Source organism: Mytilus edulis, chromosome 10 (genome assembly GCF_963676685.1).
Source record: "Mytilus edulis chromosome 10, xbMytEdul2.2, whole genome shotgun sequence".
Taxonomy (NCBI): domain Eukaryota; kingdom Metazoa; phylum Mollusca; class Bivalvia; order Mytilida; family Mytilidae; genus Mytilus; species Mytilus edulis.
In genome coordinates, this window is record NC_092353.1 from 10,173,803 (window position 1) to 10,189,689 (window position 15,887).

The 15,887-nt window shown below is 32.7% G+C and overlaps 1 protein-coding gene across 1 annotated transcript in view; it reads right to left on the reverse strand.

Moving 5' to 3' along the window:
* The window catches only part of LOC139493386 (serine/threonine-protein kinase MARK2-like), a 98,649-nt gene extending 96,043 nt beyond the window's left edge, over positions 1–2,606 (reverse strand). Inside the window, exon 1 of the mRNA XM_071281755.1 lies at positions 917–2,606. Within this exon, the coding sequence (XP_071137856.1) occupies positions 917–1,063 (147 nt within the window). The 5' untranslated portion in view covers positions 1,064–2,606. The remainder of the gene's footprint in view (positions 1–916) is intronic.
* Positions 2,607–15,887: the final 13,281 nt, after the last annotated feature.

The window sequence follows — 15,887 nt, forward strand, 5'->3', positions numbered from 1 at the left end:
TACAGAGGGTCTTCAATGGACATAATTATACAGATGGAAAGAGCATTTAAACAGACATCTACAGATATAAAAAGTGTCTTCAACAGACATCTACAGATATAAAGAGCGTCTTCAACAGACATCAGACATCTACAGATATAAAGAGGGTCTACAACAGACATCTATAGATAAAAAGAGGGTCTAAAACAGATTTCTACAGATATACAGAGCGTCTTTAACAGATATCTACCGATATAAAGAGGCTCTTCAACAGACATCTACGGATATAAAGAGGGTCGACAACAGACATCTACAGATATAAAGACGGTCTACAACAGACATCTACAGAATAAAGAGGCTCTTCAACAGACATCTAGAGATATTAAAAGAGGCTCTGCGACCGACATCTACAGATACAAATAGGGTCTTCAACAGACAACTTCAGATAAAATGTTTCTTGACTACAGAAAGTACTTCTTCTGTCCATTCTGCAGTTGACGAAAAAACACAGATAAAAAAAGAAACCGCAATCATTATAGTAAGACACTGAGAATTAAATATTCAGTAAATAAGTTCAATCAAATTCAGTTTCTTGGATGCTCTGGAAGGGTACACAGTTCATGCTTAAATTTCACTTTTGTATTCTAACAATTAAGAGCAGTTTTCTAATATTTCAGTTCTGCAAGAGACCCTTACTTTATTTTATTGAGGCCGTAGTTGTGAAATTTATAACAGTATTACTACTTGATTGGAAATTTGACTTTAATACCTTGATCTATGCATAAAATTGTTTAATTTTTACTTGACATATTGGTTTAAAGCATTTAAATTTCAATTCTTTTCATCGTAACTTGAAGTTGTGATTGACTTAGCAAATATGATATAAAATGCATGTAAACATATTCATCACAACTTGACTTTAGTCATTCTAACCTACCTTTTCTTTGGCTATTATATGAAATCCTTGACGAACTTTAGCAAATGATCCTTCTCCAATTGTCCGACCTAATATATAACTGCCCACTTTTTTCTTCTTATCGGTAGGGACAAAGTTTTCATCTGTAACCTTTTCTAAACTCTCCATTGTACAACAATTCAAAAGGCTTTTAACGGTAAATTATGTAATTCTATCACTTCGCGACATATTTCCAATAAATCACATGCAATCATACATAGATATATAATTAAATATTATGCCATAATCTTGAAGGTTTTTTTTAACTCACAATATTCATCCTTTAGAATATGAAATTCCATAACCTTGATTTGAACTTTAGAAATTATAATTTCTTTTATTTCAGAATAAGAGTGTGCTTTATGCTTGACAATATAATGTGATGTTTTATATCCGTAGAAGTCCCAAGCACCGGTAGTAGAATTATTAAATGCACAGTAAGACACATCTAAAGAACACAAACGTCGACATTTATTGAGACGTGTTATTTAATAGTTCACCATTTGTGTCAAAATAAAATAAAATAATTTGACGGTATATCATTGATCCTAACGATGATCCTTGCTATGTTGTTGAAAATGAAAGCAAGATTAAATATTCTTTGACGGGTTACTCATTTTAATGGTCCGAATCAAAAAAGCAGCTTAACTTGTAATTAAGATAGTAACAGACTTTATTAGTTCACACAGATCAATGGCAACTTATTATGAAAGGAAATTAAGTTGTTCAGATGCTTTTACCATATAAAAATATCAATATAATGTAATATATACGATATTTACTATTTTTGTCCCCTTTTGTTCCTAATTGTCGGAAGTTCAAACGTTTTTATTCGTGCACTTTCAATAGATTAGTATTACTAATTGTTAGCAAACACTACTAGGTCAATCTTTACCATAAAGAATACAGTATTCCTAAAAATCCATCTCCAACATTCAGCCTTGAAAATTCATTCCGAGCATGCAAGGCTAGCTGATGTATTCCTCGTAAGGTTCAACTGTAAAGACGTAAAATGTAAAACAGTAATCCTAAAACAAAGATGACCTTGGTTGCTTGTTTCCCGTAAACTAAAACTCAATTTTACCACGTGGATGGAATGCTGTCATAAATGCACTAACCAAATACTTGCTAATATTTGACCTTTTGAACGCAATATTCCATATATTTTCATATGAAATGCCTTTTGTCTTTATTATCTTTTGTGTTTAACATATTATTGACATAAACATATCACACAATAAAAAGTATCTGACTTATCTAGTCTTGGTATAATACATAAGTCCACTGAACATCCAAACATTGTACTTCAAATCCTTGTTTTCTTGGTGTTCGTAGGAATGTATTCCGTGCCTTAAAAAAACTGCTATTGGCTTTAATGTATTCTTTATCCTAGTCAGAACGAATATAGACAGTTATAATCCCTGTTTGATCAATCAGAATTAAAACTGCGATATAATTAATACCCCCTGTCTCAGTTTAAATGATCCCTTGTAATATACCCACACAACATTTAATACAAGAGTTGATACAGTTTTTAGGGAACCAGTGATGCAGAATGGCTGATACCATAGTGTGAATTATATCGTTATAACCACTACATCTTAACTTTTGTAATACTGCCATAGACCTTCTTTGTAAGGTTCAACGATACTGTTAAACATTTTTCTATTAATATTTGCATATCTGATAAAATTTTAAATCTCGTTAAATCTCGTCTTTATCTTGTTAAAGTGGTTATAGAGGAAACAATCTTTTACAAAAATAATTATTCATAATTTGATTGTAAAGTTTTATGCTACTTTCATTGATACTACACAAAGTATACAATTGGCGAGCTAAGGAGAAGAATATAATATTTGGTATTTAATTTTAAGTAATAATTAAGCCACTTCAATAACTCAAACTGCATGTTTTACTCTTTGTGAAATGAAATATTATTAAACGTCTCGAGGTTTTCGCATTTTTTTTTTTTTCAATTATAATTATAGCATGCTGTTTATATTTTTGACACAAATTGCTTTAAAGATGCTTAAAGTCAGATTTTAACGTTCTGGTCCGCATTAAAGTTCGGTCTAGTTGTTAGTTTTAATCCCTTTTTGTAATGGTAGTAGATGAGGAACTTAATTTTCTATTTTCTCATGTCACGAGGAATTGCTGGATTTCGTTGATAACTAAACTAGAGGTCAGTTTATAACAATATAAAATGAGCGACTGCATAACTAGATCATTAACTTTTTTGTTATGCATATTTTATTCAAAACATGTATTAAACATTGACGTTGATTTTTCTCAAGATAAGATAGATTTCAATCAATCAGTTGTGTTGTGCTTCGTGTTGATCTGACGATCGATTGATTTTCCCAATTTGTTCTTATTTTGTGCTCTGAAAACACTGTCCCGAGTAATGGTTGTTGGCGAAAACTCACATTGTGATTTACTGTCATAAATTATGTCAATGGTTTCAATTTTGATATTTCGTAGTCTTTAAAGCTTACATTTTAAGAATTGAATGCTTCTTTTTGTAAATTTATTGGGTTGTAAAAGCGTTGACCGAAGTACATTTTGTATGAAGCGCGGAAGCGCTCCATTCTAAAAATATACGCACGGTCAACGCTTTTACAGCCCTATAAAGTTACAAAAAGAAGCATTCAATACTTATAATTATATTTTTTAGCTATGATTATGAAAACACGAATTTTATATATTTTATTATTTAATTCACCTGTGCACTTTATTGTTGGAGCACGTGTTATCATGAATGCAAAGTTGTATTGAGCAATGTAACTGCTTACAGAATAACACGAGATGTGCAGTTAGCCAATCAGAATAAAATATTAAAATGAAACATACATCTAATGTAATTATTGTAGTATGTTCTTTTCACATTATTGAAATCCTTACGGTGACCTATAGTTGTTTGCAGCTTCTCCTTTTTGTCCCTGACTGATAGTGTTCTCATTGTCAATAAAAAAAAATCTATATTATACACAATCATCACAAAAAAGCTTTGAATACAAGGTGTTGTTTAAATAACACAAAGTCAACTATATGTTATAATATTTGCAACTAAGTTTTAAGTAAAATTATAATTTATAAACTGAACACTAGGTTTCATTACACCTTATCGCTATTTCGAAATCTGTCCCGCTTGACCAAAGAATCTGTCCCGCTTGAACTTTTGACGTCTTACAACAATCACTTTTCCATTGTGGCTTCAGATATTTTCTATTATGACGTAAAAAATTTACAGAAAAGTTTGTGGTGTCCAGTAATGGCGGGCAAATATCGATAAGGTGTATTCTGTTATGTAAGAATGGCAGCCTGAAATAAAGAACAAAATGTCTCCAGAGGTTGTATATTTTGGAGATCTAATAACATTCCTATCGATTTGTGAAATGTTGTTTATTTATCATTCAAACATCTTCGTATGTCAATAACTTATTACAAAATTTTGATAAAACAAAATGCAATGATCTTTATTATTTATAACTTAAACCCTTTTGTTACAATTAGTGTCTCCATTATGAAAATTGGATGTCTTGAAGGGAACTTCTTTTATGTATGCCTCCTGCTTGATGAATCACAAATTCATGAGATTTTCGTAGATTCATATTAAAGTACAAATGAAGTCTTGTACTTGGTCTTGAGACTGTAGACCATTTGACATTTTGTCATTTTGTTTTAAAAAATCGATTAGTTTCACTTTTCCCATTGCAAACCCATTTCTTCATACAGATAGTAGCCTTAGAAATTGTTGCTCAGTCTTCGTGTGATATTTTCAACAATCACTGACAAAAGCTCTTAAAAGTCAAAATGTGAAGCCACTGTTTTTGTCTTCTAGCCTTTATTGTTTTTTGCTTTTTTTTGTGGGTCCATATAACAAACATTTGACAATGTCTTTGACAACGACCATTGATTTCATTCAAAATTCAAGTTTCATTCATGCAACTTATACATGCACGTGTTACGGGGCGCCGAATGTGACTCTTGTGGTTTTGTACAAAATTCAATTCTGTCACAACAAAATCATTTTTGTCTTACAAAACTATGTGATACAGACTTGTTTTATGAGAACTTCAATTTTGTGATGACAAAACTCATTTTTGTAGACAAAATTCATTTTTGTCATGACAAAAGTCAATTTTGTCAAAAAGGTATGCAAATATAAACTTATTTGCATACAACTTATTTGCATACAAAATTGACTTGTGTTACCTGATATGGAAATTAAAACACAAAAGTCAATTGAGAGAGACAAGATTCAATTTTGTGAAGACAAAGAGTCAATTTTGTCTCACAAAAGTAAATTTTGTGTAACAAAAGTAAATTTTGTGTAACAAAAGTAAATTTTGTATGCAAATTACACAGAATCCAAACTAAACTAATTTGCATACAAAATTGACTTTTGTCGCCCAATTTTCAAATTAGGTAACAAAAGTCAAGTCTGTAATACAAAAATGAATTTTTGTCATGACAAAGGTAACTTTTGTCCACTGAAAGATAATTTTATACTACAAATTTTGTTAAACTAATCTCATTTTTGTTCAACAAAACTCACTTTTGTCCGTACAAAATTGAATATCGAGTACAAAACCACAAGAGTCCCGTTCGGTGCCCTGTACGTGTATGCCACTTTAAAGATATGAAAATAATTAGAATCTTTAGTTGTCTTTTTTTTTTGCTCTTTTGATGAGATGTTAAAATAATAAACAGCAATTCATTGTGAATTTAAGCGGTGTTGTGGACTTTAAAGGAATTGTGGACTTTAACGGTAACACACATCATGTGGCAATGTGGTAACGCCACGACGTTACACTTTTTAGTAATTTTGTCGCTTTTTTTAATCTATAAACCTTGCGTACATAATGAAATCCGATCCGGGCTGATTCCGGGATGGTTATCCGAGATATTTACACCAGTCCATACTTGATACAGATTAACCAACTTTGGATTTTCCCTCTAAACAAAAAATATACATGTATGCGCAAAAATTATAACCCGCATCTATCTACTGTACTTGTTTACATTCTTTGCATCACAGAACTTTGCATTATTTCGAAGTCTTATATTTTGTTCCGCCTCCCTGACCGCTTAGGAGGAATCAACATCAAACACTTTGCTTGTCCTGTCCTCGTCACAGTACCCACGGTAACCATTTATAAATATTTTGTCATTTAAGGATGTGAAATTCAAAGAATCAAGAATTTAAAATTGATAATTTAAGTCGGAAGATCCTGTGTTTAGGATGTACTTTAAAGCAAATGTGGATATGAGTGATATGAAGTCACGTTAACAATTATAGGTAAAATATACTGTATACGAGATCAAATAAATTCCTCATTATCATAGGTAAAATACACATCGTCAACATCACCTCTGTCCTATTTTGTTTATTACCTTTTCATTATCAAGTTCAGAGTAATAGTACATTATACTAGTCCATCAACCAACATGTAGGGCTGATTTCTTTTTTTAATAAATTTATAAAGTTGAAATTAGAGGTAAAACGTAAAGGGTTTAAAGACAAAAGCGCATTTAGACCCTATACTTTAAATTAAATTAAACTTCAATGGTATAAAAATAGTCAACTTAGTCTTCAAGTATAAAAAAAACCCAGCCCATATCCTTCATAAAATAGGAACATTGCAAATATCTAAATCAAATACTTAATTTGAATAATTGTCATCTGACCATTAAGAACATAATGGTAAAGTAATATATATGTGTCAGAGAGACAATTACTCGATCAAAGGGTAGAAAACAACAGAAGGCCACAAATGGGTCTGCAAAACAGCGAGAAAAATCCCGCACCCGGACGCGGACTACAGCTAGTCCCTAACTAAAAATGTGTACTACTTCATTGAAAATGTACTTCGAAACATATCCCCAATTCAAAAGTTTCATATATATAAAATTAAATTCTTTAACAGAAAATAATAAATTATTTATCTATAGTATATTCAAAAAGAAATATGAAACTGAGCTTTATTTACTTAAAGAGAATAACTTTGAAATAAGGAAAAAATTCACTAAATTAAGGGTGAGTGACCATATTTTGGAAATTGAAAGGGGTAGATACTAAAATATAAAAAGAGAAGAACGTTTATGTCAACATTGTTGTCTAAATAAAATAGATGATGAAGAGCATTTTTTATTTACATGTACAAAAAATAAAGATTTGATATTTGAATTTTTGCAAAAAGTTAAAAATATCTATTCTGATATAGATAATTTGGATAATTTGGATAAATTGGTTTTATGTCTTTATTGTCCGTCAATTATGCAGTATACTGCTTCATTTGTTGAAAAGTCATGCATGGTCACTGAGGAGGGTGGACTCAACAACTGCATGATAGATACATATATGTATATAATGTTTGGTTCTTTTGTTGGTTTTTTTCTGTATTATGTATTGTAAAATTACTATGTTGATTTATGTATGCCTTCAACCCACATGGGTACAAATGTGCATTTATTTTATATTCAATAAATTTATATAAATTGCAGACTTCGGGGAGCGACTTGAGACATGGCAGCTCTTTCGTTTTAAGTAAAGGGACAATCAAAAAGACATAAACCGGTTACACATATGGTAAGATTTTTGGTAATAATGTGAATAGATTAAAAAAAACAAATTATCCTTTTGAATTGTATTAATCATTCTAAGTAGAAGTGACAACTCAACAACAGATCGATCCGTCCATTGAATCGGCAATGAAGGTGATACAACGCGACGGCTGAAATTACATATTGTATTCATAATTACTCTTAATATCAGCAATTATCTTGTTCTTCCCTCGCCGGGATTCGAACTTATGCTATTCTGACAATATGTATATATTTTTTGTCGTTTTAAAATATTTTTTTATTGTGGGATGTTGATGAAGTCACTAAACCTATCCATGACAAAGTGTGAAACAGATGTTGAGATAATGCATACGTAAAAGGGTGACTTTTAATGTATATTTACTTATTAGATAGTCAAACATTAACCCTGAAGGGTCTTTCGTGTATATTTAATCCTTAATGACGTATTTAGAATTTCCCTTTTTTCTTCCTATCATCCCAAATATGTTATAATTGTAAGTCGAATGTTCGAAAGTCCTGTTATTGGTTTAAATTTACGATAGTCACTCAAATCAGTTCATTGCGAAAAAACTATTACATAAGTTCTAAATAGCGCTGCGTGTAAAAAAATATCTAAAGAGACAATAATGTGTGTTTCTAACATGTATATCTATATACCAGTATATCTATGTTAGGTAAATAATAATAGGCAACAGTAGCATATCACTTTTCAAAAGTCATAAATCGAATGAGAGAAAACAAATCCGAGTTACATGACCCAAGGACGTATATTAGTTACTAGTTTACGTCCTTGCATGACCTCATTTTCTCTAGATGCACCAATACTGTCTAAGCGGCCATATATAAGGGGGTAATCTCCGAAAATATGGAAGAATTACATCTGATTTACATATAAACAACAAATAAACATTTACTTTTTTTTCTTGATCTGAAAAGAACATTTGGTTTTGATTAAACAAAAACAAGAACAGTCTCATTATCTCAAACATTACAGATGCAGTACAACTCTTAGAAGATGTTTTGCGGTTATGGATTTGAAAATAAATCTTTATTGCACCAATTTTTCTGTCATCAAATTGATTCCTTTATTATCAATGCTTTTGTATGGCAATATGAATCGGTATGCTATTTGGTATTTTTCTGGTTGAAATGCTGAAACCTGAACTTGTTGCTAAAAAATGATAACAGTTTTATGTAAATATAGCATACACCCCAAGACGTTCATTTGAAGAAAAACAAGGAGCTATTGTATGTTGCTCAAAAGGGAGGATTGCAATACATCCTTGTTCAATCATGCCTAATAACGACATCAATTTAAACTTAAGTACACATTAACGAATAAAAATTCCGCAGCCAGGGGTAAAAAACAAAATATACAGTTTCATACCTGGTCAAATCTAGGTCCTTGATGTTTATTTTTAGAAGATCATCTGATCTTTCTATTTTTAGTACCAAAATATTTACTATAAGAGAGGAATTTTTTGGTCCGTACGCATTATACTAAATGTAGGCAAATAAACTCGATGAGATGATGGAATCTATGCTTACATCAGCAATTTCAGTAAGTGTTCAAACTGAACAAGGTTCACATCATGCAGGCAGTAATTGCACAGTGCTTCCAATGTGTGAAGAAATGAACATGTTAATGCCACATTTACCGACGGCTGCAGATTTCACTAAAAAGCATAAAAGACAATCCTCAAAGGATATTAAAATTGCAAGACAACAATTTCAGCTGAAGGGTCCATTTCGACAGGATACTTGCAAAGTGGTGAATATAACAAATCTGTGTTTGACTATTGGATGTCTGACGTGTGTTGTTTACATTCTAACATATTACTATCGCAGTGGCGATGGCACTGGTCTGATTGGTAAATACTACTTAAACAAACTTCAATGTTCCAAGAACAATGCTACTTGTGATAAACTGCCATGGATTGTACAGAGTCAGGATTCGAAGCAAGTTTCGTACGATACCACAACAAGACAAATAAGGATTTTGCAACCGGGTTCATATCTTGTTCAACTTTCTATAAATCTGGAACATTCTGTTAACAATGATAAACGAGTTCGTCTTGCATGTATAAGAACATACAATGAGGAAAAATGTGGAAGATTCGATCGCAATGCAAGGCAAGTTGATGTATCTGCTGTGATTAAGATCATAAAACAAGGACAATCACTTTGGATTACTTTTAACAATTGGAAGAAAATATATAGTGTCCGAGATCTTAATAGGCTTTCCATTTCTAAGCTTTGAAGGATTCAAAGCATTTCAATTCAGCCGTCCTAAAGTTATCACTGATATGTTTTTTCAAACTCCTTATTTATTTATTTATCTATTCATGTATGTATTGCTTCATAATGAAGTTCAATTTTGTAATGTATGTACAATACTAAATAAGAATGCAATGAATTTGAAACATAATATCTAAATAAATCAAGTATCCGTCGAGTGTTCATGCTCTGTTTATTGCTTTAGATATCTCCATTAAGATACAATTTCTTTTAAAGGTAAGCAATGAACTGAAAAAAATACAAACTGATACATATTAATAACGTTCATAAAATGTTAAAATACTTATGAGCCTGACGTTGGATTTATTATTATTTTAAAACGTCTGAAATCATTCTTTTTGTTATCGGATGAAAAAATCGAATGTTAGTCTAATTGTGAGATATATATCTGTATGGTTTTTCTGCTGTTTGTAATAGGGAAGCATTTGACTTTGTTTGTTGTTGTTTTTGTGGGGGGTTTTTTCCGGGGAGGGGGGGGGGGTGATTTATAAATGAAAGATTATATGTCCTGCTAGTCTTGATAACTAGTATTAGATCACTAGAGTTCGTTTCAATACCTATATGCTAAGACAATTATGCGCCTTATGAGATTGAATGTAAAAGAAGTTACCAAAGGGGAATTCAAATTAATAAGTGTAAGTGAGACCGACAAAATCATGACAAAAAATAGGTGAAACACGTCTTTAGATTGGCTGTTGGTGTTTTGTCTATCATCTCATCTACATAAGATTGTCATCTGCGTTTTTTTTTTCATCATTTAATTCGGCTTAAAATGAAATTTAGAATTAATTTATAATGAATGACCGGAATATTTTTTCTGTCTATTCGAAATTACATAAAAAATGTGGTGCACACATAGAAATGACCTGCAAGGCAGGTTATTTAGTATGCTCCACATTTTTTTATGTTATTTCTTCATAGACAGAAAAAATATTACACAGTCATTCCTTTAATATTTTTTGGCCCCGAGTCTTGTTAGTTTCCATCTGTAAAAGAGGGACGAAAGATACCAAAGGGACAGTCAAACTCATAAATCTAAAACAAACTGACAACGCAATTGGCTAAAATGAAAAAGACAAACAGAAAAACAATAGAACACATGACACAACATAGAAAACTAAAGAATAAACAACACGAACCCCTCCAAAAACTAGGGGTGATCTCAGGTGCTCCGGAAGGGTAAGCAGATCCTGCTCCACATGTGGCACCCGTCGTGTTGCTTATGTGATTACAAATCCGGTAAATAGTCTAATTCGGTAGGTCACATTCATGAAAGGGAAGGGGATTGTAGTTACGACGTAAGGAACATATCCGATATCATTTTTGAAACAGTTACTCCATAACGGTCAACCAACTCGTGATGGCGTCCGTAAAATTTACGAAGGGATGATTTCAACTTCACTATTTGGAACTCTTGGTTTAATATCTTCCTTGTGAGCAGTAACCCTCTATCAAGAAAATCATGATAGGAAATGCAAGCACGGGAATATCGTATCATTTGGGAGATTTATACCCCGTATGCGGGTGCTGCTGGAATGTTGCTACTTAGAAATGGAAAGTTCACAATTGGAAAGTTGAAATCATCTCTTTTGTCGTAAAGTTTTGTTTTCAACCGACCCTCATTGTCAATTTCTAGATGTAAGTCAAGATATGAAGCCGACTTAACTGTATCTGTAGTATCCTTTATCTCCAATTCGATGGGATAGATGCGTTCCACATAGTCACCAAATTGTGAATTGTTTAGTGAAAGAACGTCATCTATATAGCGGAAAGTAGAGTTAGAGGATATTGCTAACTCCTATCTTTTTTCCTAAGAAGTTCCTGCATGAAGTCAGTCTCATAATAATAAAGAAACAAGTCGGCAAGTAGAGGGGCACAGTTTGTTCCCATTGGGATGCCGACAGTCTGTTGAAAAACACGTCCTCCGAACGTTACAAATATGTTGTCAATCAAGAAATCAAGCATCTTGATAATATCGGTTTCGGAGAATTTTTTGTTTGAATCAGAGTGATTCTTTACAAAGTATGATTTATCCCTCCCTGAGACAAGATACTTGTATCTACGTTGGCCATTCTTTTTTATGAAGCAAAGTAATACCAACTCTTTCAATTTGTCTTTTAGTTTGGAATGTGGAATACTTGTGTAAAGAGTAGAAAAGTCAAATGTTTTAATACTGTTACAAGATGAAAGAGAGTTAGATTGTATGTACTCTAAAAGATCTTTGGAATTTTTAAGTATCCACATCTGATTCACGCCACCTCTAGAATAGGCAGTTTCACAATAACTTTGTAAGGTTCAAGGTGAATTTCACATTTTTTCCTCTTTATGTGTGGAAAAACAGATCTCACAAAAATGCAATGGTTAAGCCGAAGATTTGGATAAAACAAAGGATTTTCTGTGATAAAATGTCTATGTTTAAGCAATTATAGTAAAACTAGCTATTTAGATATTGAAAACATATACATCTTTATTTTATATTTTAAGGATTATATGTCTAAACATATTTCTAAACATTAGTTCATAACGGTTTATATAAAACTCTTCATATAACTTGCATATTAAGCATTTTCTTGTCGAAGATAATGATCATGCTATTGGTCTAAGACATAAAATTCTGGTAGGTACAGATTGTTTGTATTGCCTATACATGGACATTGGTAATCACAGGATATTCAATCCGTGAAAATACTTCCAGAGATGATGGAACACGTCCTTTCTAAAGTACATTTCGTTAATAAGGGGTTGCATGCTATCAATATTAGTAGTATTTCCCCAAAAATCTGTGCAGAAAACAAAATGTCAAAGTCACACCTGTCATTTTATATACCTACTTTGAACCGATTGTATCTCATATTGTCAACCACAAGAGGTTATTACAGACCTTTGTCATCAGGGATCATGTAAATTCGAGCCTCTATCATTCATGTACATCCATCCTATACACATATTGTCCCGATGGTATTAGAACTAGAGGTTCTAAAGAGCCTGTGTCGCTCACCTTGGTCTATGTGCATATCATAAACGATTTTTTTTTTACAAAATTCACAAAATTTATGAAAATTGTTAAAAATTGACTATAAAGGGCAATAACTCCTAAAGGAATCAATTGACCTCTTTGATCATTTGACTTATTTGTAGGTCTTACTTTGCTGTACATTATTGCTGTTTACAGTCTATCTCTATCTATAATAATATTCCAGATAATAACCAAAAGCTGCAAAATTTTCTTAAAATTACCAATTCTCGGGCAGCAACCCTACAACGAGTTGCCTGATTGCTCTGAAAATTTCAGGGCAGATAGACTTTGACCTAACGAACAAATTTATCTCAGCAGATTTGCTTTAAGTCGACCATCTTAGTTCGCAGGCAGGGTCATTGGACACATTTTTAAAACTAGATACCATAATGATGATTGTGGACAACTTTGGTTAAATTTGTTTTAGTAGTTTCAGAGGAGAAGATTTTTGTACAAGATAACAATAATTTACGAAAAGTTGACAAAAATAGACTTTAAAGGGCAATAACTCCTGAAGGCGTCAACCGACAATTTTGCTTATGTTGACTTTGTTGTAGATCTTTCTTTGCTGAACGTTATTGATTCAAACAAAAAATTCTCTGAAACCGATATTATCAAGATGCTTGATTTCTTGATTGACAACATATTTGTAACGTTCGGAGGACGTGTTTTTCAACAGACTGTCGGCATCCCAATGGGAACAAACTGTGCCCCTCTACTTGCCGACTTGTTTCTTTATTATTATGAGGCTGACTTCATGCAGGAACTTCTTAGGAAGAAAGATAAGAAGTTAGCAATATCCTTTAACTCTACTTTCCGCTATATAGATGACGTTCTTTCACTAAAGAATTCAAAATTTGGTGACTATGTGGAACGCATCTATCCCATCGAGTTGGAGATAAAGGATACTACAGATACAGTTAAGTCGGCTTCATATCTTGACTTACATCTAGAAATTGACAATGAGGGTCGGTTGAAAACAAAACTTTACAACAAAAGAGATGATTTCAGCTTTCCAATTGTGAACTTTCCATTTCTAAGTAGCAACATTCCAGCAGCACCTGCATACGGGGTATAAATCTCCCAATTGATACGATATTCCCGTGCTTGCATTTCCTATCATGATTTTCTTGAGGGTTACTGCTCACAAGGAAGCTATTAAACCAAGAGTTCCAAATGGTGAAGTTGAAATCATCCCTTCGTAAATTTTACGGACGCCATCACGAGTTGGTTGCCCGTTATGGAATAACCGTTTCACAAATGATATCGGATATGTTCCTTACGTCGTAACTGCAATCCCCTTCCCTTTCATGAATGTGACCTACCGAATTAGACTATTTACCGGATTTGTATTCACATAAGCAACACGACGGGTGCCACATCTGGAGCAGGATCTGCTTACCCTTCCGGAGCACCTGATATCACTCCTAGTTTTTGCTGGGGTTCGTGTTGTTTATTCTTTAGTTTTCTATGTTGTGTCATGTGTACTATTGTTTTTCTGTTTGTCTTTTTCATTTTTAGCCATGGCGTTGTCAGTTTGTTTTAGATTTATGAGTTTGACTGTCCCTTTGGTATCTTTCGTCCCTCTTTTATTGCTGTTTACAGTTTATCTCTATCTATAATAATATTTAAGATAATAATCAAAAACGGCAAAATTTCCTTAAAATTTCCAATAAAGGGAAGCAACCCAACAACGGGTTGTCCGATTCATCTGAAAATTTTAGGGCAGATAGATCTTGACTTGATAAACAATTTTAACCCATTTCAGATTGCTTTTAAAGCTTTGGTTTCAGAGTAATTATAAGCCAAAATCTATAATTAACCCCTATGTTCTATTTTTAGCCATGGCGGCCATCTTGGTTGGCTGGCTGGGTCAACGGACACATTTTGAAAACTACATACCTAATGACGATTGTGGACAAGTTTGGTTAAATTTGACTCAGTAGTTTCAAAGAAGAAGATTTTTGTAAAAGATTACAAAAATTTACGAAAAATTGTTGAAAATTGACTATAAAGGACAATAACTCCTTAAGGGGTCAACTGACCATTTTGATCATGTTGACTTATTTGTAGATCTTACTTTACTGAACATTATTGCTGTTCACAGTTTACTTAACCTGATAAACAATTACCCCCCCCCCCCCCCGTCAGATTTGTCTGAAGCTTTGGTTTCAGAGATATAAGCAAATATCTACATTTTTTAGCCATGGCGGCCACCTTGGTTGGTTGGTTGGGGCACCGGACACATTTTTTTTAAACTAGATACCCCAATGATGATTGTGGCCAAGTTTGGTTTAATTTGGCTCAGTAGTTTTAGCGGAATTTTTTTTTGTAAAAGTTGACGACGACGACGACGGACGCCGGACGCAAAGGGATGAGAAAATCTCACTTGGCCCTTCGGGCCAAGTGAGCTAAAAAGGAGCCTTGGCATTGGAAACAATGAAAAACATGAAAAGTTATTAGCAAATAGCCCGACATACCGAATTTACCTTTCAACTATAAGAACGTCTGGCGTCAGGCTATTGATAGATGCAGTTGAGGACTATGCCAAAATATGGATAATGATGAACCAAAACTTGACACTTAAATCAATTGAACACACCTGTTCAATTATTTATTCAGAGGCGCCTTCCAACTACTGTTGCCTTTATTTTGAATTCTTATTTTGAATCTCAAATTAAACCTAAGAACTCAAAATAAAAAAAGTCCTTATATCATTCACGAGAAAGCAGAATAAAACAAACAACATAAATCCGGCCTTTTCTATTGGACTACTGGAGATGATTGAAGTCTACTATTTTTATACTGAATACATGAATTCAAAAATCCGTATATAGACCGATATTTAGCCATGTCATTTGTTAGACGAAACATCTATCTAAATGCTTACAACCATTCTTTCTACAGTAATATATGGATTCAAAAAATATTGTGATATTCAACCAACGGTGTCCGTTAGATGTGAATTCATACATTTTTTAACGATCTACTCCGATAATCTTCCATAACAACTTTAACAATCCTGAATTTGTATCCAAATGTTTGATTTAA